Genomic DNA, 23,264 nt, shown 5'->3' on the forward strand with positions numbered 1-23,264 from the left:
ACACAGCCAGACTCGCAGACAGTCATAATCATACACACTCTCCCCATCATGCCCCTACAGCCAGACCCCCAGCTCATATGCAGACACGTGTATACACACTAGCTTCCCCTCCAGACACACAGTCAGTTCAATTCAATGAGGATTTATGGGCCAGCACTTATACTATCCGTAGTCTTATGTGGATCCCTCTCACCACGGTATGGAAATGAAATAGAAATACCACCACCACCAAGAGCTATGTTGGAAGAATGAGCTTGGAATTTCATTCATTCTGACTGCAGAGAGATTCCTGATTGTTCTTATCAGTAGCCGCTCCAGTCCGCACACAATCACACTGCCTCAGACCACTAGTCACTCTCACACACACCTATAAATTTTGCAGCGCTTCACACATATGCACACAGCCAAAGCTACGTGCAAACACACAGCTACAGTTAGGCTTCAGAGATACTGGACAGGAGCAGGTCTACGCTCAAAACCTACAATGACATAGCTATGCCAATAGATACTGGAAGTAGGGTTGCTGCAGCACCTCCTGGCTTGAAGGGGTTTCCTTTCCATTATATGCAGGATTTACAGTTTGGTTCAATGGTTCTCAGCTCCCCCACTATACAAATTGTTCCAGCACCCATGAGCTATGCCGACTTAATCCACCTCCCCTCCCCAGAAGACTGCTTCCTTCGACCTAGTTACCATCGCTCAGGGAGTGCTGGAAAACCCCCTTCCTTCACTGCAGTCCACAGCTACACTATGAGGTTATAGTGGCATAACTATAACTGTGAGTATAAGGGATTGAGTAGACGGCTCAGATCCTGGGAAACACATGAGAAGGAACCAGTGAGACCATAAACACTGGCCAAAATGATTGAAAGTGGCCACTGATTCTGGAAAAAGAACAAGGAGTGCTTGGAGTCTAGTCTCTAAGGAGCCACAAGGACTCCTCCTTCTTTTTGGTGATACAGACTAACACGGCTACCACTCCGAAACCTGTCACTGATTCTGGGTCTAACTTGGGCCAGATTTTCAGAGGTGCTAAGCACCGAAAAAATCCAGTTGAAGTCAGTGGGAGCTGCCAGTGCTCAGCACCTCTGAAAGTATCTTCGGTTGGGCAGCGAAAAATTGAGGCCTTCCGAAATCAGTGGTCACTTTTGAAAATGGCTGCCTGGTGTCTGCAGAACCGTACAGGTGCTATTGCCTAGGTATTAGGGTGCAGTGGTCGTGACCCAGCAGTTAAGGAGGAGGCTTTTCCATTACAAGCTCTTGTCATGTGCATTGAACAGTGTGGGCTGACGTGCCAACTTGGTTGCCCTCTCCAAGGTGAATGCCCTTGAAAATGTTAAAATTCCATTGAGGTGGATGCTAAGTTATCCCCATGTGTGCGTGGGAGGGTGGAGAGGTCGGAAAGGGGCATTCTGGCTGTAGAGACTGTTTCTTTGTTTGTATAACCTCTGCTTAGTGTTTTAAATGCCTGGACTTTGTCCTCCATACGGGCAAAAACCTCTGTGTGTCACGCACCAGGGGGAGGCCATGTGCGCTGAATTAAACCTTGCACTTTTCTCTTTCTCTCTCCAAGGATTTTTGCCTTGTTGTCCATCAGTGTTGTATCGAGGCACCTTCCATGTAAATAGATTACCAACAGCAAAGTACCGCAGGAGACTGCATGGAGTCTCTGACTTGTTTACCCTTTTCTGGTTCTCAGAAGCTCTGCTTGGGATAGGGTCTTCTGTTGGCAGGGAACAAGGCAGCAATTGAAACCGTGAATGCCCCTCTGGTTATAATGGTAAAGTTAAGGTTTATTTCACTTTAATGTACATGTCAGAGGATCTCAAAGCGTTTTACAACCAATAATGAATTAAATCCAAGGCAGAACCCCTGCAGCAAGCTTGACCTAAATTTGGTGCACAGACCCCTTGCATTCTGGGGCAGATTCAGACAAAATAAAAATGATTTTTATATATATTTAAAATGGAATTTATTGAATTAAATACAAGCCTGAATAACACAGTTCCTCTAGCATCAGTCTGATGTGGAGTTTGAAATTGGAGTCCATTTAATGTATCTTGCCTCCACAATTTCAATTTGAACAGGCTGTAGATCTCTGTATTGAAAACACAGACCTGAAGGGTAGGAGTTGTCACAGGGTAGACAGCCTGATGTAATGTGTGTGGGGGGTGACGGGGGGTACATTTGGTACTGTTGGGTTGGCCATTTCTGCTAAAAAGTTTGGCAGTGAAATAGTTAACATGTAAAGCGTCATTAATACGTTCCAGAGTCAACACCCCAGTGAGACAAATGGGAGTAGCTCAAACCTCCCTGGGCTATTGGCTGAGGCTCTCTGCAAATTCCCAGGCATCACTGCCTCACTCACACTTGAGTAACAGTTGGAAGGTTTCTTCTCAACCATTAGGGCTGGAAATTGAGCTTTTAATAAAATGAAAGCTGAGACGCTGGAGTCCAGTTCTGCAGGAAGTTCCCTAGCCAAGGCTGTATGAGGCGCAGAACATGCCTTGCAACACAAGCGTTCCGTTTCTCGCACGTACCACTGACGTCCTGCTGAGCCATCTCCCAGCGGGTTTATTTCAGCTGTGACCCTCTGGATGCACAAGGCTATTTACTTCCAGTAATTGCCGTTGTTGGGCCAATTACACCCCTAGCATAACTGCCCTGGAGCATCCCAGGGATGAGTTCAAGCGGTGATGATGCTCCAATCCTTGACCCGAATGCTCTCAGTGCTCGGATGATGTTGTAACCACTTGGTGTCTTTGGAGGACTCAGCTCCAAGCGACTGGAGCAAACCACTCCAGTGGCAGGGCTGGACTCTGCTTAGTCATCCTAGTGTAAATCCAGAACATCTCCATGGCCTTCATGGCCATCACTCTATTTACTGTGTGTGGCTGAGATCCAGACGTGCTTCTGTCTCACCTGCAAGAAACCCTGGTCTGGGAGGCCGCACTGCTCTGCCCTGCCAAGCACGCGCCCACAGAGAGCAGAGCAATCAGCCAGGGAGTGGTGTCTTCCCCCTGCTGGCTCCAGCGTGGCACTTAAAAGTAAACAGCTCTGCTTCTCCAGCTGGAGCAGACATCAGTAATGAGGCTGGTGAACTGACAAGGAAGCAAATAAGGGAGCCCGGTTCATTCTCCCTCCCTTAGAATCCAGGAGAGGCTAGAAGGGAAAGAAAGCACCGTCTGCCAAGGATAAGCTGGGAGGCTGGGGAGCGGACACGCCCCAGCCCTGCAGGGCTAGGAAGGGAGGCACTAGCAGAGGAATATTTGCACTGACGGTGGCGAAGGAAACGCTTATTGCACACTGAGCCGAGCCTGATTTCGCGGTCTGCTCCTGTGAGGTGTCAAGGGCTTCCTATGAACAAGGTCATGGAGTTGAAGGCCAGACGGGACCACCAGATCATCTAGTCTGACCTCTTGCATTTCACAGGCCACCAACCTACACACTGAGCAAGACAGGGCCTTGCTGAGATCCTGATCACTACCAAGCCAGCCTCTCGCCATCCTACAGGGGTCTCTTAGCTGTCGCCCCCTCAAAGCTCTCCCCATTCACCTCGCAATACAACTCCCAGCATGGCCTCCAGCAACTGAGGAGACCATCGCTGTCACGCCTCATGCCCCATCTACACTGCAAGTGCAACTGGGCCTTTGCAGCCCTCTGCCGGCCTGGTGACAACGAACACCCAGGAGTTTAGCATGGACAACAGCAGCTTTGTTCACCCAATGACCTTGTGATAACTGTGTGCGCGCTCTGCGCCAAGCACCCTGCTGCCTAATCAGGTTTGTATCGGTGCATCCTGGGAAACCTGGATAGCTGTCCCATAGTGCCTCATCGGGGGAGACATGCACAGACAGGCACCAGCAACACATGAAGCAATGACCTCTGGGACGTCCTTCCACACTGAGAGCTGGGAGAACAGAGGAGTGGCCGATCCGTTTACAGAAGCAGTTAAGGAATCCTGCCTACACTGCAAAAACAGTACATGAAGGCCCTACGTGCTGGCTTTGGCCTCTGACCGGGGGCTGTCATGGTTACCAACTGAACATTGCTAGTGGGGACAAGCCATGAGTAAAGCTGATAGGGGTACGTTGTTCAGAAGTGGCTGCCGAGCTGCCATCTCCCTGAAAGTCAGTGGGTCTTGGGCTGCTAAGCGTCTAAGACACTTTGCAAATGGGACAGAGAGAATTTTGCCCCCTGTGGCTAATGGGTTACAAAGAGGGCCAAATGGATGAAGGGGGAAAAGGCCATGACGTTAAAACCCAGGAGAGGGGGACATGATTTGGACAGAATTCCCAGCTCTGCAACTGACTCACTGGGAGACATTGGGCAAGTGACTTCATCCAGCCTCAGTTTCCCCATGTGTGGGATTGTGGCTAAGGATACTCACCCATGAGAGTAGAGAGGGGGGTTAGTTTTATATTATTGTTGTTTGTAAAGCACATTGAGCTCCTCCAATGGCAGGCCACAGAGATGTGCAATGTATTCCCCCCCCCCAACAGCTGGGTGCTGCCCCCCTCAAGGGGACCTGTTAACAACACCAATCATGCAGCACCAGCAATGAAGTTGTGCATCACTGGGCAAGCCACATTCACATGGGCAGAGAGCCACAGTGTGAGCAGAGGTCGACACATCCCATCCGGCACGGCCACGCTAACACACCATCACCAGGGTGGAATAAAGAGCTCATTTCACCAAGGCTTTTAAAAGTTTTTACTACACTGTGTATGGGAGGAGTGGTGGGGCAGTGTTCCTCATAATCACGAATAGTGACGGAGCGTGATCTCTCAAGACATCACCGTTTGGGAATAGCTGGAAGATCCTGATACCTGGATTATTTTAGGGAGGAAAGAGTTGAAGTGTTTCCCGCTAAAGGTAACTGCACGCTTGGGGTGAAATCCTGGCCTCATTAGAATCAAAATGTCCATTGATCCCAGGATCTTACCCTTAAACTCCATGGACCACACAGAAGTAGCTCAGCGCAAGGCTGCATAGACTGAAGTGGTCTTTGAGAGAACTGAGCTCTCAAGACCGTCAGGTTACTGGCTTGGAAGAAAATGAACGCACGCTAGAACAGTTAGACTTCGGTCTGTATGAAAACACAGCCACGGGGACCAGAGGCAGAAATAGGAGGTTTTATTTAGCTATATATTTAATACAAATTTTAAAGAGTGAATTTCATCTTCTGGTCCCTACAAACCCACCCAGGGAGTCCATTAAGAATTTTGGAAATCAAATATTGCAGGTAAGAAGTTGATAAACATCAAGGACTTTTTAGCAAGATTTTAAATGGCAATGAATCCCCTGCGACACTGGTCTCTCAAAGCCGCGTTGGCCAGTGATACCCCCACCCTGCTATCTCAATGGAGAGAAGGGCCACTGAGGGGCTGAGTCTCAGAAGTGCTCAATATCCACAATTTCCTTTGAAGTCAGTGGGAGCTGCAGATGCTCAGCACTTCCGAGAATCCAGAACATGTCCAGACTATACCAGGAAAACAACTTTATGGCAACTAGAAACCAGGGTTTGATACTAAACAAAAGCCTCGGGTTCTTCTGGCAGACAAATATGGAATGATGGACAGAACTTGCCTGCCCTGTCCGGAATGTCTGAGAGGCCAAAGCACCTGTCAAGGGCAGGAAAGTACCGTCCGCACAGGATCTCCTCAGGCGCTGGCGTCCAGGGAGGTCATTACAGGATCCAGTTACCTTGATTCATTTGAAAGTGGAGTTAGTCCTGGTGCAAGGTGCGCCCCGCCCTGGAAACCGATGTTCTTGGCTTGCCCAAATTAAGCTAAACAACAGCAGGTAATTCTGGACTTGGCCAAATACCCTATTGTTAGCCAGTTCACTTGGGGAAAACCAACACTGCCCTCTTCTGGGCATTTGGCAGTATGACAAGCCTCCTATTTAAGATAAAAACCTGCCCTGTGCCTTTTAAAATTCTCTTAAAATCGGTGCCCTGCTGCTCTTCTCCTCCCCAAAGTCTCTCTGTGGATCAGTTTAAACTGAACACTTTCCACTAGTCCCAAACTGGAGTTAGGCTGCTTAGCACTGAAAGTCAAGGGCCTTCCCCCTCTCTGCCAGATTTAATCCCACCTGGACTTGGACTGAGGATTTGATGCTCAATTTCTCCAGTGTGGCAATAAAGGCATCGGGGAGGAGGAGCTTTATAAGGGGACTTGTCCCCAGTCAGCTGTAGGCAGAGAGATGCTCTGTCCTAACCGAGAAGGACCTAACTCTGCACCCCTGGATCTTGCTGTTAATAGCTACAGACTCAGAGCTCAGGACAGTAACTATGCTCTAGATCCCCTTAGCAATGCAGTGCAATTTCCAGCTGTGTGACACTCTTCCCTTAGCAACCTCCCTCGCCTCTGCACTAGAAGGTGACTAGGGCTTCAAACATCAGCACATCTGGCAACCAGAGGTAGCCTAGAACAGCCTGTGTTGACGGCAGTCTACACAGCACAATAACCTAACAGCCTCACATATACACACATCTAGGACCGGCGGCTTCAAACAAAAGCAGCCTGGCTTGAGGCTACAAACCTCCCTAGGCTGATGAGCTGAGAACAGCAGCTCGGCATGCACGTGAAACTCCAAACTGTCCAACAGTTAGCAGAGGCATCAGGGCAGCTGGAGTGCGCGGCTTCCCGTCTCCTACCTCAAGGGGAAGGAGAAGAACTTGTTCCCAGATCTGCAGCGGATCTGATCCCACTGGAATCGCAGCAGGAATGCAGAGTCCTCAAACCCATCCACAATCTCCTGGAAAACACACCCAGGGTCCGTAAGGGAAGCGTCACTGTGTGTGAGCTCAGGAGGCTGCCTGCGGATCCAGTCAGCCACTCTCAGCACACAGACCACGGCTCTCCCCTTATGAAGAGGTAGCAGCTGGAGGCCCTCAGGCTTCCCCGGCAGCTCATAAGGAAACCACCTTAGAGAAGCGGAATTAAACTCCAACTCCCACCTAAAAGGTTCTCTTCCCTCATCTCTCTGAGGTTTACAATTTAGCCACCTGAAGGCTCCCAGCTGAAGATACGTGGCTGGGAAGTTACCTGAATCCCTCCTCGTCCCCGGAGACACCTGGCTGGTGTGTTACTTGCATTCCCCCCCACCACCACCCTCCTCTCCGGAGACAGCTGCATGGGGAGTTACCTGAATCCCTCCTCGTCCCCGGAGACACCTGGCTGGTGTGTTACTTGCATTCCCCCCCCACCACCCTCCTCTCCGGAGACAGCTGCATGGGGAGTTACCTGAATCCCTCCTCGTCCCCGGAGACACCTGGCTGGTGTGTTACTTGCATTCCCCCCACCACCACCCTCCTCTCGGGAGACAGCTGCATGGGGAGTTACCTGAATCCCTCCTCGTCCCCGGAGACACTTGGCTGGTGTGTTACTTGCATTCCCCCCACCACCACCCTCATCTCGGGAGACAGCTGCATGGGGAGTTACCTGAATCCTTCCTCGTCCCCGGAGACACCTGGCTGGTGTGTTACTTGCATTCCCCCCCCACCACCCTCCTCTCCGGAGACAGCTGCATGGGGAGTTACCTGAATCCCTCCTCGTCCCAGAGAAACCTGGCTGGTGTGTTACTTGCATTCCCCACCCCCACCACCCTCATCTCGGGAGACAGCTGCATGGGGAGTTACCTGAAGCTCCTGGAGGCACTGCCCTTCCAGCTTGTCAGTCAGGTCCCCGACACACCAGGCCAGGCTGATATGGAATGACGGGTTCTGTACAGACACATACAGAAGCTCAGACAGAGCGATGGAACAGCAGCTCAGTGCAAAGTGGCTGAAAAGTCAGAGAGCTGGTGTAACTCAGCCCTGCAGGGTCCCACCTCCCGGGATCTCCGAGCGCTTTACATGTGTGAAGCCCCACAACCCACCGTGAAATAGGGAAGCATCATCATCTCTAACTTTACAGATAGGGACCCAATGCAAGTCAGTGTCAGGGAGGGGATTAGATACCATGAATCCTGGCTCCCAGGCTGCCTGCCTCTGGTATCAGTAGCAAAGGCTGCCTTTCCCCGCCTAGCGTCTCTCAGCTTTGCAAGATGTATTCATAACGTGTGGAGAAACACCTTCTACACAGATACAGATCTGAGACGTTGTTTGACACCTCTGAGCCAGAAGCAAGCACACAATTCAGCCCATAGACTCAGAGATCAGAGTTTATTTAATACACCCCCCAAACCCTGTAAGTGAATTTAGACACAGTGAAAGACACTGGACTGGCAGCTCAGGAGACTGTCCACAGAACGGGCAGCGTCAATGCCAGCTTCCTGCACAGCGCCCTGCCAATGTGCCTCAGAGATGACCGGGGTGGGACTCTCCATGGCCCATACAACCCTAGGCCGTTCTCCTGCCAACAAGGGGCCAGTTTTGGTGGTGGTTTCTGTGACACGTCCCCCTGGGAACAGGGCTCAGACCCAGGAAACGCATTTCAGAGACGGGCCATCGGACGGTAATGATTAAAAATCACTACAGTCCAGGGCGGGATGCGATCTTGACGTGAAAGGCTCGTGTTAGCCCCATTCTCATTTGGCAATACCGACCTCCAGGCATTACTGGCAGTGAGTGACCTCAGGCCCTGGATCCAGTCAGCCACTGACCGCCGGGAAATGCCCTGCACAGGGCCTTGAGAGCTTGGTGCTACTGCAGGCAGTAATTAACGACCAGCATGGCCACCAATGGGAAAGCAGCATAAACGAGTGACATAGAATCATAGAAGATTAGGGTTGGAAGGGACCTCAGAAGGTCATCTAGTCCAACCCCCTGCTTAAAGCAGGACCAATCCCCAGACAGATTTTTACCCCAGTTCCCTAAATGGCCCCCTCAAGGATTGAACTCACAATCCTGGGTTTAGCAGGCCAATGCTCAAACCACTGACCTATTCCCCTCCCCCCAAGCAGACAAACCAGGCTCCCCCTTGGGAGGGGCAGAAGTGGAGAGAGGACAGAGGCGGGAGGCGAGTTCACACTGTGATATGTTTTCCCACTCCCTTTTATTTGCTGCATCTGAAATTCAAGCCCCTTATGAACTTGTTCCCACCGCCTCCATATTAAAGCCAGGGGAGCAGCTAAGAGCTCTGGCCTCCCTTTGAGGTTTTGGACAGGCAGAGAAGCAGGAGAGGACAAGATACAAACCATTACCTTGTAGAACGTTGGCAGATCAAACTCCTCCATAACTTTATCCACCTCCGAGACCAGCTCCAGCAACTGAGAATGCCCACACGAGACCTCCAAGCCCACAAAGGTCCTGCGCACAGACAGGGAGAAAGATGGAGTGCGGGAAGAGCCTCCGAGCAAACTTTTGTTGCACAGGAAGAGCAGTGTTAATACCCTAACTCGGAGTCCCCTATGAATTTGGGCAGGTTGCTAAGGGCAACCAAGTCCCCATCCTTTCCCAGGGTCATATGTCAGACTGAGGGGAAAAAAAGTAGTGGAACGCTCCTAAACTCCACCTGCTATCCAAGTTCCATCCGCTCATGGCACCAACACAAGCCAGTACCCACAGTGGAGTCAGCAACTTTTCCTAGTTTGACTGTCCTCCTTTTTCATGTGCTTTGTTCAGCAATGAAATAGTTAACAAGCTCAACATTTTAAATCGGCGTTGTTAGGCTTCAGAAAATATAGTGAGGAGATATCCATTCTATGCGTCCAATGAAGTGGGCCGTAGCCCACGAAAGCTTATGCTCAAATAAATTTGTTAGTCTCTAAGGTGCCACAAGTACTCCTATTACTTTTGCAGATACAGACTAACACGGCTGCTACTCTGAAACCTGTCATTAGGCTTCAGAATTAACACACAACAGCGATGACTGGGACAGCTCTTACTTCTGTCAGGGCTATTGTTACAGGCTGCCTGCAGACTCAGGCAGATGTCACTGCATTGGTTACACTGAAGTCACCTTTGCAGCTAAAAGGGCTAGAGGCTTAAATAATTTTTTTGAATGAAAGCTGAGGTTCTGCCGTGCAAGGTGAAACCACCAGGGAAAGATACCAACTCAATGAGCTGCCGTGAACTGGCCCAGTCAGATAACTGGATTTATTGATATATTTTGGGCTGCCAGCCTGGAAGTGATGGGGGGACTGGGAGGACGGCTATGAAAACCGACAGCAGCAGGTTTTGGGGACAAATGGAGATGATATCACATCACACAGCCACCAAGCTGCTTGACATTGATCCAGGGGTCTGTGCACAGCATGAACCACCCCCATCCACCCCTCCTAGTGCCGGCTTTCCCCTACTCCCAGTGCTCTCTAAAAGGGTAGGCGCTGTGCTTCTCGCTCACCTGGTTCTGTGCTGGTTGGTATACACCTTAACCTGGCTGGCCGTACAGAAAAACCTGAAATAGAGGAAAGAAGCAAATTCAACTAGGGCAAGAAACAAAGGGGGAGATGCGAAGTGCCCCGCCATTAAGCTGCTGCAGCAGGGCTTCTCTCACTGCCAAGCGCCTGGGCAAAGGCCTGTTTCTATCAAGGGTGAATCAGTCCAAACTGAACTTCCCTGGGGCTTAGATCAGTCATTACCCCCCTGAGGTTCCACTGTGCACTTCCCGAGCCTAGCCATCAAAATAGCATGAGGCTGTGCCCGGGGAGTCTCCAAGCCAGACAATACAACACGGTCACTGCTCCTGAACCCAGAGCCTCCTGGGCCACTGCCCTGCTTGCCAGACTAATCTGGTGCCAGATTCTGCACCCATTCAAATCCAAGGAAAAACTCCCATTAATTTCAATGGGGCAGGATCTAGCCCCCTGTGTAGGGGTCTCGAGAGCAGACACTGGATTAACTGGGCTCCACAGCCCGTCAGGGGGAATCGCTAGGAGTCCCAGAGTCAGAGCAGGCTGGGAGGTTAGGAATGGCTGGAGTGACCCGAGGAGAGAGGGACACGTGGGGAGTGCGCCTCCAGAGTTCTGCTGCTCCTACCTGTAGAAGGAGGCTACACGTTCCTTGAGGGACTGGACCAAGGGGTTTATCCAGTGGTAGCGCAGCACCACGCTCTGGGAGAGGCTGATGTGGAATTCCTCCATGGCAGCGAGCGACACCGCGTACCTGCGGGCGTGGGAAACCAGGAGCTCCTGCAGCTCCAGCAATTCCTCCTGGATTTCACCTGCCAGGGAAAAGAGCAGTGGGATTAGAGCCTGACCCTCCCACATAGCACCTGCCCCCGCATGGAGGGCCTGATCGGTCGGCCCGATGATGAGCTGGAAAGCAGGGGCAACCCCTGGATTCTCATACATGTTACACACGCTAAGGAAGCCTCACACCGGCCCTGTGAAAATGGGGACCATTATTATCCTTATTCCCCATGAGGAAATAAGGCACAGACTTGGGAATAAAACCTGGGAGTCCCAGTTCCCAGTCTCCTGTTCTAACCTCTACATGGCACTGCCTCCTTATTTTACAAAGGTAACCAGCACCAACCTAGGCATCGATTAGCAGTTACTGCCAAGCCGCAGATCTGGGAGAATATACATCACATGGGAACTTGAATACACAAACACAAACACACACACACACACACACGTTTCCCTTTTGACTCCTTCGGTCTAATGGAGGCCACTCTCTTACCCGCTCTGTTTGAATGGACAGAACGTCAGGGTGTGCCAGACCCATCTAACAGGCCAGTGCATTTACTGACCATACCACTGGAAAGCAGCTGGCACTGGAGAAAGATGTCCAAGCCCATCGTGAGGAACGGGAGCGAAAGCTCTCGCTAGGGACTGGGCTCGCTGTCAGTGTGCAAAGACAGGTGTTCACAAGATTTGCTCCATGGGCGACACATGCGGGTCCGTACACCCTACTCCTGCCTACGCTGCTCCCACGCTGGGGACATGGAGGGCTCCACTCCCAGGGGTCTCTGTCCCTCATCTGTTCCTGCCAACATCAGCCCCACACTGGTACAGAGAGCTCCTCTCCCCAGTGCTCTCACTTCTTCCCCTGCTCCAGCACTCACTGTCCCCATACCGAGGAAACAGAGGGGACAGGCCTGACGTTACCTACAGGGCAGGTAGACGTACGTCGCCCAGTTGCCCCGCTCATGGGGGAAGTTGCGCACTCGTCCGCCATGCTTGGTGCTGTCATCCGTGACCTCCTCTTCCTGGTCTCTGAACATGTTTAAGACGCTGTCCGGCACAGGGAGGCGAGGAATCGGCATGCTGCAGGAGAGATGGGGGGAGGAGAAGAGGAAATTAACAGGTATGGCCCAACCCCAGAGAGAGGCAAGTGTCCTCGGCTAGGTGCGCCACAGACAATGGCTCATCCTTCCTCATTTGCACAGATGTGTTCTAGACTCCTCCAAAGTCAGCCAGCAAGGAGAGCTTCTATAGCGAGTTCTGGAGCCAGGGAGGGTTCCCCCGCTCAACGCAAGGGCCTCCATCTGTTAGCCCTAGGTTCCTGTGGCTGGCCCTGTCCTGTGCAATCAGTTTTAACCCTCTTCCCTTCCTCCCCTTATGAAACCTAAAGCCCTGACTCCATTCAGAAGCCCAACAGGTCTCCTTTTGCTCTACCCATTGCTAATAACATTTGTGGTTTTGCAGAGGACAGATAATTCCACACAGTCCGATTGCGCCCCCATGACCAATTCTTATTTCTTCCCCTAACAGAGGCTTTGCCCTCACTCTTGTCCTGAAGACACTTCCATGATGCTCTATTTCAAACACTGAAATGAGGGAGAACACTTCAGTTACCAAATGCAACATCACACACGGACGACCAAATTCTGGCTGCCACTGACAAACTGGAAAGTGACACACACCTGGCCCTGCGGTCAGTCCTGCATCTTACAGTCACGGAACAGTCTGCGGCTCCAAACGTCGGCCTGCAAACCCACTCACCAACACTGAAAAGCCGCTACACAATTCAGCACAACCAACAGGCCACCTAGCAGAGCTCCAGAAATAAAACAGGAAGGGGCATTCACTACAGGTCAGGGTTAGGGTGTGTTTGGTTAAGGGGGAGTCCAGGCCTAGGTCAGGACTGAGGGGAGCTGGCAGATCTTCCAAAGTGGGTTAAACTAAATGGGACAAAGGTGCCCTTAGTGCAGAATAATTGTGTCCGCAGGGGGGAGATAATAGCTACTGCGCTTTAAAATTCACACACTAGTTTATTTCACAATAGTTCCCATGTAGACAAGCCCCTAGATCTGCCAGTGCTCTCTCCAGATCGGCAGCACTTCCTGATTTCAGGAGGCCTGGACTGGGCTATTAAGCCCCAGCTATTTCGGGCTCTGACCCCGTGTAGACAAGCCTTGGTGGGGGCTCAGGAGTAACCCCAGGAGCTCTGGGCTGAGGGTCATGGGCAGCGCTTGTGGGGCCCCGAGGACGCTGCAGGGCAGGCCTATGGAGAGCCCCACTCGATCCCGATTTTCCTCTCACCTCCAAACTTCAGTTCCAAGCAAAACCAAGCGGGGAAACGCGCGGAGCTGTGCCCGTCCCCTGCCCCCCTCCACCAGGCCCCAAACCCACCTGGTCTGGGCGGGGCCGGCTCCGGGGGTCCCCGGCTCCCCCGCCCCCTCCTCTCTTCTCCCCGCAGCTGCCGGGGAGCCGCCGGCTTCATCCTCGGAGCTGCTGCTGTAGCCCACCAGCGGCGCCCCGCTCATGGGGCCGGCAGCGGATCGCCTCCGCCCGCGGCCACCTCCCTTCCTCCGCGGCGCCGCAGCGTGGAGCGTCCCCCGGCTGGCGGGGCCCCGGCCGCGCGGTTCCAGCAGGAGGCTGCAGCTTGGCCCCGGCCCCGGGGCAGAGCCGGGAGCGCCGTGCGGGGCCGGGGGCGGAGAGGCGCAGCAGGGGAGGGGGGTTGGAGCTCAGGAAACCGGAGCAAGGCCACAGAGGGTGCGAGAGGCGGGAGGGCGCGATGCGGACATGGGCAGGGAGCCGGGGGGCTGCACGCCATAGGTGGCAGGAGGCGGGCAGCAGAGGGGATGGTCACATGCTGGAGCGGGTAGAGACGGCATCTGGGTCCCCGGTGTGTGTAGACACGAGCTTTCACCGGACCCAGCGGAGCATGCACGGGTGGCCAGGCAGCAAGTGTGAAAAATCAGGATGGGGTGGGGAGGTGATAGGAGCCTATATGAGAAAAAGATCCAAAAATCTGGACTATCCCTATAAGATCGGGACATCTGGTCACCCTAGAGGGTTGGGCCTGGGCCTGGGCTCAGGTGGGTAGGGAAGTGTTCACCCAGGGTGGGAGCAGTGCCTGTGCCCAAGGGCAGTCCAGGTCCTCTCTGCCTTTTTTAGCGAGCGAAGGAATTAACCACCCCAGCCCCGGTCTAATGCATCCCTTCACCCCGGGCTGCTGTGCCTCGGGCTGGGAGCACTTTCCTGGTCACAAGAAGCTCGCAGGAGGGAGGCTTTTTTCCTTGTACCCAGCGGGCACCTTAGCAGCTCAGCAGAGCTGGAGGCACCGCACCCGTGGCAGCCCACGTGACATGCATCCGACGAAGTGGGGATTCACCCACGAAAGCTCATGCGCCAAAACGTCTGTTAGTCTATAAGGTGCCACAGGATTCTTTGCTGCTTTTACAGATCCAGACTAACACAGCTACCCCTCTGGTACTATCCCCCCTGGAGACCTGAACTGGTGCGGGGACCAAGCAATCCAGGCTGAGGATCATTGGGCCCAAAGCCAGACCTGGGCCAGCAGTGAGCGGGGATCGGTGTGGGGTGGATCCTGAGTAACCTGTGAGCTTTACAAGAGAGCAGTGGCCAGCCTCTGGCAGCCAGTTTACACGGGGTGCGGGGAGGGGCCGCCTCAGACCGATGAAATGGGGCTGAGATTACTGCAGATCCCTCTAGGGCCATGAAATCAGAGTCAGGGGGGCTTTGTCACGGGCAAGACTTCCACAGACTGTCCCCTGCCCAGTCCATGGGGGGCAACCGCCCCCAGTCAGGGGCAGCCCGGCCCCTCTCCGCCCCTTGGTGCCCCGGGTAGAGCAGCCCCCACACGTTCCCCCCGCGGTCCGGCAGGGGGCAGTGTGGGGGGCGCAGTTCCCCCCGCGGTCCGGCAGGGGGCAGACCCAGTCCCGGTCCCTCCCTCGGCCCCGCCTCCGACTCCCTCCATCCCGGGGCTCGCAGCCGCCGCCCAGAGCCGAGCGGGCCCCACCCGGCCGCGGGACCCCCCAGCGCCGAGCCGCCGGCCGCCCGCCCGCCTGGCCCCCGCCTCCTCCTCCTCCGCCGCCGCCCAGCCTCGGCCCCCGCGCTCCGCCGCCGGCCGCGGCCGCTACGCCAGCCCGGGGATCGGGAGGAGCCCGCAGGCCGCGGCCCCCGGGACCGAGCCGGGCTGACAGAGGCCGCCCCACCCCCGCCGGGCCCGGCCTGCAGGTGAGAGGGGAGCCGGGCAGCGTCCCGCCCCGCCCCCGCTGCCGGGGGCTCCCCCGGGATCCGGCGGTTCCTGGCCCCGAGTGCTGGAGGGGCCCCGTAGCCCGGCGTGTCCCTGCTTCCCCGGGGGGGCTTCCCCTGCCCCGATCCCTCCGCCATGGCCGGGGGATCCCCCTCCCCTCTCCCGGGGGGCGTGTCCCAAATCCTGGGGGGCCCCCGGCCCTCCCCAGCCAGCGCTGGGGGCTGGCTCGTTCCGTGACCCCCACGGACCCTGTCCCGAGAGCCCTGCCTCGCCGCCTCCCCCCACCCCGGGACGGGAGCTGTGCCCCCCTGAGACCGAGTCCAGTTACCTAATTCCGTCTGTTTTGTTCATTTCTTCCCCCCTCCCCAGCTCTACTCCCAGTTTTGTCTCGTGTCTCCCGCTTCACCTTCCCCTGCAGTTTTGTTCCTCCCAGCTGGAAATGTCCCCAGCTGCACACGTAGGGCACGGTCTGGAGGGGGTTACTTCTAAGTTAACTAAACACCTTTTTTTTTTTTTTTTTTTTGGATCTGCAAGTTAAACTTCGTGGTTTGGATGTCTCACCTTCAGGTCTGGTTGAACAGGAGGTGTAATATGAATGGGACTGAGGGGGAGGCTTTATTTCTTGTCATGTTTATAGGCTTATTACAAAGAGGACTTTCAGTGGGGTATTTGTAGCGTTTCCTGCTTCTCTTCACATATTTTAACTATCTTGTGAGTTCCCCATAACATAAGGGTGTAGTTTGTTCTAGTCGGCACTGGCTTTCCTTTGATCCCACCAGGGTGAAAGCCGAGTAGAGGACTCGGGTGTGACTGTGTGGGGTACCTTACTAGATCATACAGTAAAAAGGTAAAGATGTCTTTGAGGAACAGGTAGCAGCTGAGGGTGCTTGGTTTTGTCTAAAGATCTAGCTGTGTCTTCTAATGGGGAATTATTAAATGTGTTTAACAAGCACATTAAGCTTAAGGGTACGCTGCAGGCGACAAAGGCCAGGAAATTCAGAGGAACACTTGTGCTGGAGTAAACCTGCGGGAACAGCCCATTTAATTAAGGCGCAGGCCTGTGCTCCGGTTTCCTCTTTGCCCCTTGCTGCTGTGAATCTAGTTGGGTTGGAATCTGAGCCGTTCTCTCTTGCATGTAGCCTCTGCTGCTGGCCTGCACTCTGGAGTTATTCTTCTCTTTGTGATGTTTTATTTAGTTGAATTTGGTGCTGTGGTTGTGACCTGGAGGCTGAGCGAGAAGTGAACCTGGGCCTGAAATGGAGAGGTGCTGATCAGAACACAACTAGGTTCATAACAGAAAGGCAAGAGACATGATAAGCAGAAGGTGGATCAGATTATGTTTCAGGTGACTACCTTGCCATCCTCTTCTCCAGTTTGAGAGAGATTAAAGTGTCGTCATCTTCTGTGTCCCACCAAGGGATGGGCTAGACTGAACATCTGCATTAACTTGTTTATATATAGCAATGTACCCAGGTGGGTATTGCCTAACGGCTTTATTTGGGTAGTACCTAGCCCTTTCCATACTGCATCAGGCCATACTCCAGAGTGCTGTCTCTGTTTATCTATCAGACTGCATAACAGCCAACTAGAGATTAAATTTGCCCACAAGGGAAGTTTTTTTTTCTTCTTCTTCCTGGGCAGTTAGTGGTTGGCTTATGCCCTGAAACATGAGATTATCTATTCTTAAAGTCTTAGTCCAGCTAGTGAAACTGCAGATATTCTTTATCAATAGTTCTAAATTAAAGCTGGGGATAGGGTGGAATATGCAGGATTGGAAAGGGAGCTCCCAGTGAAGCTGCCAGCCCGAAGGAGTTTGGTGGCTTCTCTGAATAGTGCACCATTAAATAGAACATTGTAAAGGCAAATTGGTTAGTGCAGCATTCTGTTGATAGTGGAGCATCCTACTGAGTACCAGAATAGAGCAACTCAATCTGAGCTGAATGCCATGGTGGCCTATATGAAGTTTTTTTTTTTTTGCCACTTATCGCTGATGTGTGAGACAGTTGCAGCAATGAGTGGGAGACTAACCCATCAGTTTCTGCTGAATCCAAAGTCACCTGTTAACAGGAAACTAAGGCCTTGGCTACACTGGTGCTTTACAGCGCTGCAACTTTCTCACTCAGGCGTGTGAAAAAACACCCCCCTGAGCGCAGCAAGTTACAGCGCTGCAAAGCGCCAGTGTAAACAGTGCCCCAGCGCTGGGAGCTAATCCCCACGGGGAGGTGGAGTACGTGCAGCACTGGGAGAGCGCTCTCCCAGCGCTGGTGCCGCGACCACACTCGCACTTCAAAGCGCTCCCACGGCAGCGCTGTACAGCTGCAAGTGTAGCCAGACCCTAATATGAAAGCTGGAGCTTTTGAGCAGGGCCTGGGATAGTGGTCCAGTAGGAATATTGGTACCCTCCTTCTCCCTAAGAGGTGGTGGAGGAATTCTTGCCCGAGGATTGGCCTGCTCCTGGGCCTCGCTGTTACCTCACTATCTTTGTCTTGTATCTGCTTCTGGCTAATAGGTTTAGTCTTCTTACTAGGAGGAACGTTTTCTTAGTTCTCTGTTATGCATCTAGAGGATTACAACTCCTGCGGAGCCTTCTTTGTAAGGCAGAAAACGTGATACCTTTCGTTGGGACAATGAGTAAATTATGCACAAGTTCCTTGGCTCCAGTGATCCTCCCTTCAGCAGGCTGGCAGTCTCTGTAACCAAACAATCACATTATGTACTCGGGCCACGTTCGCTAAGAGACCTATATGGCTATAAACACTTTTGGGTACTGTGAGCTGTCTGTAAGTGGCCTTTGCTCTAGTCTAATGGGTTAATGTTGGGTGGCCCATCATAAGCCGAGTAGTTTCCCTGGAGCTCTCTTGTTCTTCCTAGTCTCAAAATAAGCAGCTATTTTATTCAGTGAGGCTGTTTCATTTCTACAGCTGTGGTGTCAGGTACGCTAGCAAAGTTGGGGATTGGAAGTAAATCCTGAGATATCAGAGATGGTTTCCCCAAGTGAGCCTGTGGTACTCAGCCAGTCCTAACTGGATCAGAGTGGACTCCGCTTGTGAGGCTAGATTTCAGTGTAAAACTCGTTTGGCTCCTCGCATACAGCCGTGTACATCTGCCCCCTTGGGCTGCACAACAGTGGGACAACGTTTTGGTTTTCGTAGATGTGTTGAACCTCAGCAAAGCCTGTCTCGCTCCTGTGCAGTGATGGATGTTTGTTTTTATAAGGGTTTGGGGAGGGCAGTATTTTTAGCCCGACTAGGGGGGGCTGTATGTCTGCCTGAGTGAGGTTTACGGGAAATAATTAGAAAGGTTGGACTTGGCTTTCGGCGAGCAAGCCACTTTTACCATCACTAGCCAGTGGCTTCATAACAAGTGAACGTGTGGGGATTTGAAATCGAAATGTTGGTTAAATTAATCCAGTGGACGATATAGTCGTCTCTGCTGAGAATTTAGGAACGAGATGGTGACAGGTCATTCGATAGGCTCAATCTGTGCCCCAAACGGGGACAAAGACTCCCCAGACTCTCTGCAAACTGAAACAGCCACAGCCACATGTACACATGCTTCCCTTTCTGGGCCACCACACTTGATTGAAAATGCAGGGAGCCAAAAACCATGGCTGCCAGTCCTTAGGACAAGGTCAGTCTAATGGGACTGTCAGGGCAGGACTTGGTCTTTTCTGGTCCTAGGTGAAACTTGCCCCAGACTGTGTGTTCAGTTCGTTTCCCCCCCTTTTTGCGTAAGTGTGGCTTTCATGGACTAGAGAGAAGAGATTATTTTTAGTCCGATCCATGGGTTAAACTTAAGGCTTGAACACACAGTTGTCTTGCTTACCTGTGGGAACTGATGTGAGCTGTCTTCTTTCCTTGCAGAGTTGTTCCTTGGAGTGTGTTCCTCACCTTCCCCAATGTGAGCGCGTTGGGTCAACACGGACAAGGGCCTCCTGTTGTCTTCAAGACACTCTTGCTTCTGGTTTCCATTTAGTTTATCCAAAAAACCTTGAGACAGGATCCAATGCAAAGCACTCCCTGCTGCTGATACCTAGAGAGTGGGCTCGATTCCCCACCCCCCGTTCAGGACCAGCTGCTGGGAATCAGTATCTTCTGAATTGATCCCCTCGACCGAGAAGCTGAAGCTGTGTCTGCTAAAACCCCATTTCTTTTTCCCAAGCATGTCAGAAAGCTGGCAGCAGCAGCAACAACAGCAGCAGCAACCACAACAGCAACAACATCAGGCCGGGACAGCAGCTCTCACAGAGCACTCGATCCCTTCGAGCACAGCTGAGAACCCTTTGGGTTGCGCTGTCTACGGCATCCTGCTCCAACCAGACCCCAATCCGCAGCATCACCAGCCCCCCCCGATCCAGGCTGGAGAGCCGTCCCACAAATGCGGCGTGTGCGGCCACGACCTCACTCACCTGTCCAACCCACATGAGCACCAGTGTCTGCCAGGGCCTGACCGCTCCTTCCAGTGCACTCAGTGCCTGAAGATCTTCCACCAGGCCACTGACCTGCTTGAGCACCAGTGCATCCAGGTGGAACAGAAGCCCTTCGTGTGTGGGGTCTGCAAGATGGGCTTCTCTCTGCTGACCTCCCTAGCCCAGCACCACAACGTCCATAACGGCAGCGCCATGAAGTGCTCCATCTGTGAGAAGACCTACAAGCCGCCTGAGGCGGAGCACGCCCAGGCCCTCGACTCGTTGGAGAAGCCCTACACCTGCTCCATTTGCCAGAAGACCTTCAAGCACCTGTCGGAGCTCTCGCGGCACGAGCGCATCCACACCGGCGAGAAACCTTACAAGTGCACCCTGTGCGACAAGAGCTTCAGTCAGTCGTCGCACCTGGTGCACCACAAGCGGACGCACAGCTCGGAGCGGCCCTACAAGTGCACGGTGTGCGAGAAGACCTTCAAGCACCGCTCGCACCTGGTGCGCCACATGTACGCCCACTCGGGCGAGCACCTCTTCAAGTGCAGCGTCTGCGAGCTGCACTTCAAGGAGTCATCGGAGCTGCTGCACCACCAGTGCACGCCCAGCGGGGAGCGCCCCTTCCGCTGCGGCGAGTGCCACAAGTCCTTCAAGCGCCCCTCGGACCTGCGGCAGCACGAGCGCACGCACAGCGAGGAGCGCCCCTTCAAGTGCGACCTGTGCCAGATGAGCTTCAAGCAGCAGTACGCGCTCATGCGCCACCGCCGCACCCACAAGGTGGAGGAGCCCTTCAAGTGCAACCTGTGCGAGAAGGGCTTCGTGCAGCCCTCGCACCTGGTCTATCACCAACATGTGCACGGCATAGAGAACCTGTTCAAGTGCAACGTGTGCCAGAAGGGCTTCAATCAGTCCTCAGAGCTGCTGCGGCACAAGTGCGTGCAGAATGCCGAGCGGCCCTTCAAGTGCACCGTGTGCAACAAGTCCTACAAGAGGTCCTCGGCCCTGCAGAAACACCAGCTGTCGCACTGCGCCGAGAAGCCGCTCAAGTGCACGCTGTGCGAGAGACGCTTCTTCTCCTCCTCGGAGTTCGTGCAGCACCGCTGCGACCCGGTGCGCGAGAAACCTCTCAAGTGCCCCGACTGCGAGAAGCGGTTCAAATACGCCTCCGACCTGCAGCGGCACCGGCGCGTGCACACGGGCGAGAAGCCTTACAAGTGCCCGTCGTGCGAGAAGGCCTTCAAGCAGCGTGAGCACCTCAACAAGCACCACAGCGTGCACGCCCGGGAGCAGCAGTACAAGTGCATGTGGTGTGGGGAGAGGTTCCTGGACTTGGGCTTGCTGCAGGAACACAGTGTCCAGCACACTGCCGAGGGGGCGTACCAGGTGGCGGCCTGTTTGCCGTGAGGCTCCTTGGCAGGCTTCAGCGTGCATGCAAACCTCCTCAACCGCCCTCTTCCCTTCCCTGATCATACAGGATCGATACCCGTACCTAGGTGGGGCAGCGGGAGATGGGCTGCCGGCCTGGTTGATAGTGCTCTGGTCACTTTGTTCTATTCCACCTGTATTAGTGTCTTATGATCTGACGGATAATGTGTGAAGAGTCCAGGGGGGTGGAGGAGAAGGGAAGCAAATAGTGAAAGCAAATCAAATACCTGCTTGTCCTCTTCTGGATTGTAGTTCACACTGCACCTGCAGTTCAGAGGGACGTGAGTTTGCAGGTCTCTGCTCAGCTGCCCCCGGGGACTGTAGCCCTTTACACACTCCCCCTAGTAATGAGGTTCCCTGAGAGAGCTGGCTGACTGTCCCTGTCCTTCAGAGAGGCTCAGGAACAATCCAGACCCAGGCATGACTTTCTCCCCAGGCCTCGCTGCTCTGCAGTGAACCAGCAGGCTTCCATTTTGGGAGCCTTCCTGCTTGTTAGTCCCAGTACAGTTAAGTTGCTTAAAGGCAGTTTTGAGTCAGTAGCACTGGTTGACCAAATGGTCCTTGGAGCTCCCCAGACGTACTTCTCAAGAGTGAGCAGAAGGGAACAGCATCAGGACTGCTGTGCTCCAAATGTACTAAGTCCATTGCTGCTTTTCTTTGCTGGCTGTAGAAGTCTGCAAAGGATCCTTTCCCTCTCACCTGACCGCCAGGAACTCTGGTGCAGTCTAAGGGTTACGTGAGTGCTGCACGGTATTTGGGGAAGTTCGCTAGATCAAGCCTCTAGATCGCCAGTAGTCCTGGCTATAATTGGCTGAGAACCTTAAGTTTGCAGCTGCTCACCTGGGGAGAGTCTCTGAATTTTCCAAGAGTTCAGCTGGCTTGAGGCGTAGCTCTGCTATCAAGTCTTAAAACTGCTGCCAACACAAGCCCTTCTCTCGTAGGGCTACTCAGTGCTGCCCTTGGACGGGGCATACAATCCCAGCCTCAGGGGCCTCTGTGCTGAAATAAAGAGAGGTCTCTGGGTGGGATCAGCAGTAAAACACTAAGGGGTGGGGGAAACACTACTATTAAAATACAACTTGGAAAACAAAACAAAACAGCGAAAGAGAAGCTTGTTTAGAAATGAATTTGAGGATTTGGGATTGTAATTGGGAGGTAGGAGCCTGTAACCCAGGTTCAAAAATTCTGTGGCATTAAATTGTGATCTTACGGGGCATGGCCTCTTCATTCTGCTCAGACAGTGAGTAGGGGAGAATTAATTCTCTCCTGTGTAATTGGCTTCTTGGGAAGGGCTGGTTAGCAGAGGGTCAGGGATGAATGTTTTCTTTTCTGGGAGTCCCTGTGGACCCCTCTCATTGGTCCTGTATCCCACCTGTATCCTTCATGGGAATTGCATCTTTATATTGCAACTAGGAACCATTCAAAAAAAATCACCATAAGCTGCTTTCCCATTTGACAGGGCAGATCCAGCCCCCAAAGCTGTCGTCTACAGAATATCGTTGGCTTCTCATGGCCAAGGGTTTTTCAGCTAAAGTTTGGCACTTCCTAGGCCAGAGGAGTGCCTGCTGCATTACCCAAAATCCTTTCCTTGCCACCAGCCTGGCTGGCTAGTGTTTGAATTGGGGGTACACTGGTTGCAACTAGTGAGAACAGGATGTTGGTCAGACTACCTGCATGCTGCCCAAATGGATAGGGTCACAAAAGCAGTTCCATTGTGGGTGACAGACACCCACGTTAACCCTGTAAAAGGTTAAGTCATGCCTGTTTTCTCTCAAAGGATCCCCCACTCCATGTCCACTTCCAGCACCATAAAGAGGACCAGAGCTTATTTCCACAGGGGGCTGGAAAAGTTGAATGAACAGGTCCCAGCAGGGCTGAGTTTTCCTCATGAGCAGCTTTAAGGCGTTTAAATGAACCTCTGGCACCTGAGGAGTGAGGACTCAGTCAGTGCTCTTTGTATTTCGCGCTGCCTCAAAGATGTAGAACCGACTTCTACCAAGTTTTCTGTCTGCGTTTATTTTCCATTTTGCTTTTTTAAAAAAGCAGTTTGTTAATATTCATTAAAAGAAATCCTGTATAGTTTAA

At 53.1% G+C, this 23,264-nt stretch overlaps 2 protein-coding genes across 7 annotated transcripts; one reads left to right on the plus strand and one right to left on the minus strand.

The window, feature by feature from the left end:
* Positions 1-5,119: 5,119 nt before the first annotated feature.
* On the minus strand, positions 5,120-15,707 carry USB1 (U6 snRNA biogenesis phosphodiesterase 1). Of its 5 annotated transcripts, XM_039503211.1 has the most exons (8): positions 13,468-13,788; positions 12,005-12,159; positions 10,928-11,111; positions 10,293-10,346; positions 9,145-9,256; positions 7,646-7,729; positions 6,662-6,762; positions 5,120-5,706 (listed from the first exon to the last, which is right to left on the minus strand). In XM_039503211.1, the coding sequence occupies exons 1-8, from the start codon at positions 13,599-13,601 to the stop codon at positions 5,703-5,705; spliced, it is 828 nt and encodes a 275-aa protein (XP_039359145.1). In that variant the 5' UTR covers positions 13,602-13,788; the 3' UTR covers positions 5,120-5,702. The 5 variants fall into 5 exon arrangements, with proteins under 5 accessions (XP_039359145.1, XP_039359147.1, XP_039359146.1 ...); XM_039503213.1 differs by lacking the exon at positions 13,468-13,788 and adding an exon at positions 15,666-15,707 and having other exon boundaries at positions 5,120-6,762; XM_039503212.1 differs by having other exon boundaries at positions 5,120-6,762; positions 9,151-9,256; positions 13,468-13,780.
* On the plus strand, positions 15,165-23,264 carry ZNF319 (zinc finger protein 319). Of its 2 annotated transcripts, XM_039503209.1 has the most exons (3): positions 15,175-15,318; positions 16,534-16,682; positions 19,201-23,264. In XM_039503209.1, the coding sequence occupies exon 3, from the start codon at positions 19,500-19,502 to the stop codon at positions 21,156-21,158; it is 1,659 nt and encodes a 552-aa protein (XP_039359143.1). In that variant the 5' UTR covers positions 15,175-15,318; positions 16,534-16,682; positions 19,201-19,499; the 3' UTR covers positions 21,159-23,264. The 2 variants fall into 2 exon arrangements, with proteins under 2 accessions (XP_039359144.1, XP_039359143.1); XM_039503210.1 differs by lacking the exon at positions 16,534-16,682 and having other exon boundaries at positions 15,165-15,318.

This window comes from Mauremys reevesii, linkage group 16 (genome assembly GCF_016161935.1).
Source record: "Mauremys reevesii isolate NIE-2019 linkage group 16, ASM1616193v1, whole genome shotgun sequence".
Classification (NCBI taxonomy): domain Eukaryota; kingdom Metazoa; phylum Chordata; order Testudines; family Geoemydidae; genus Mauremys; species Mauremys reevesii.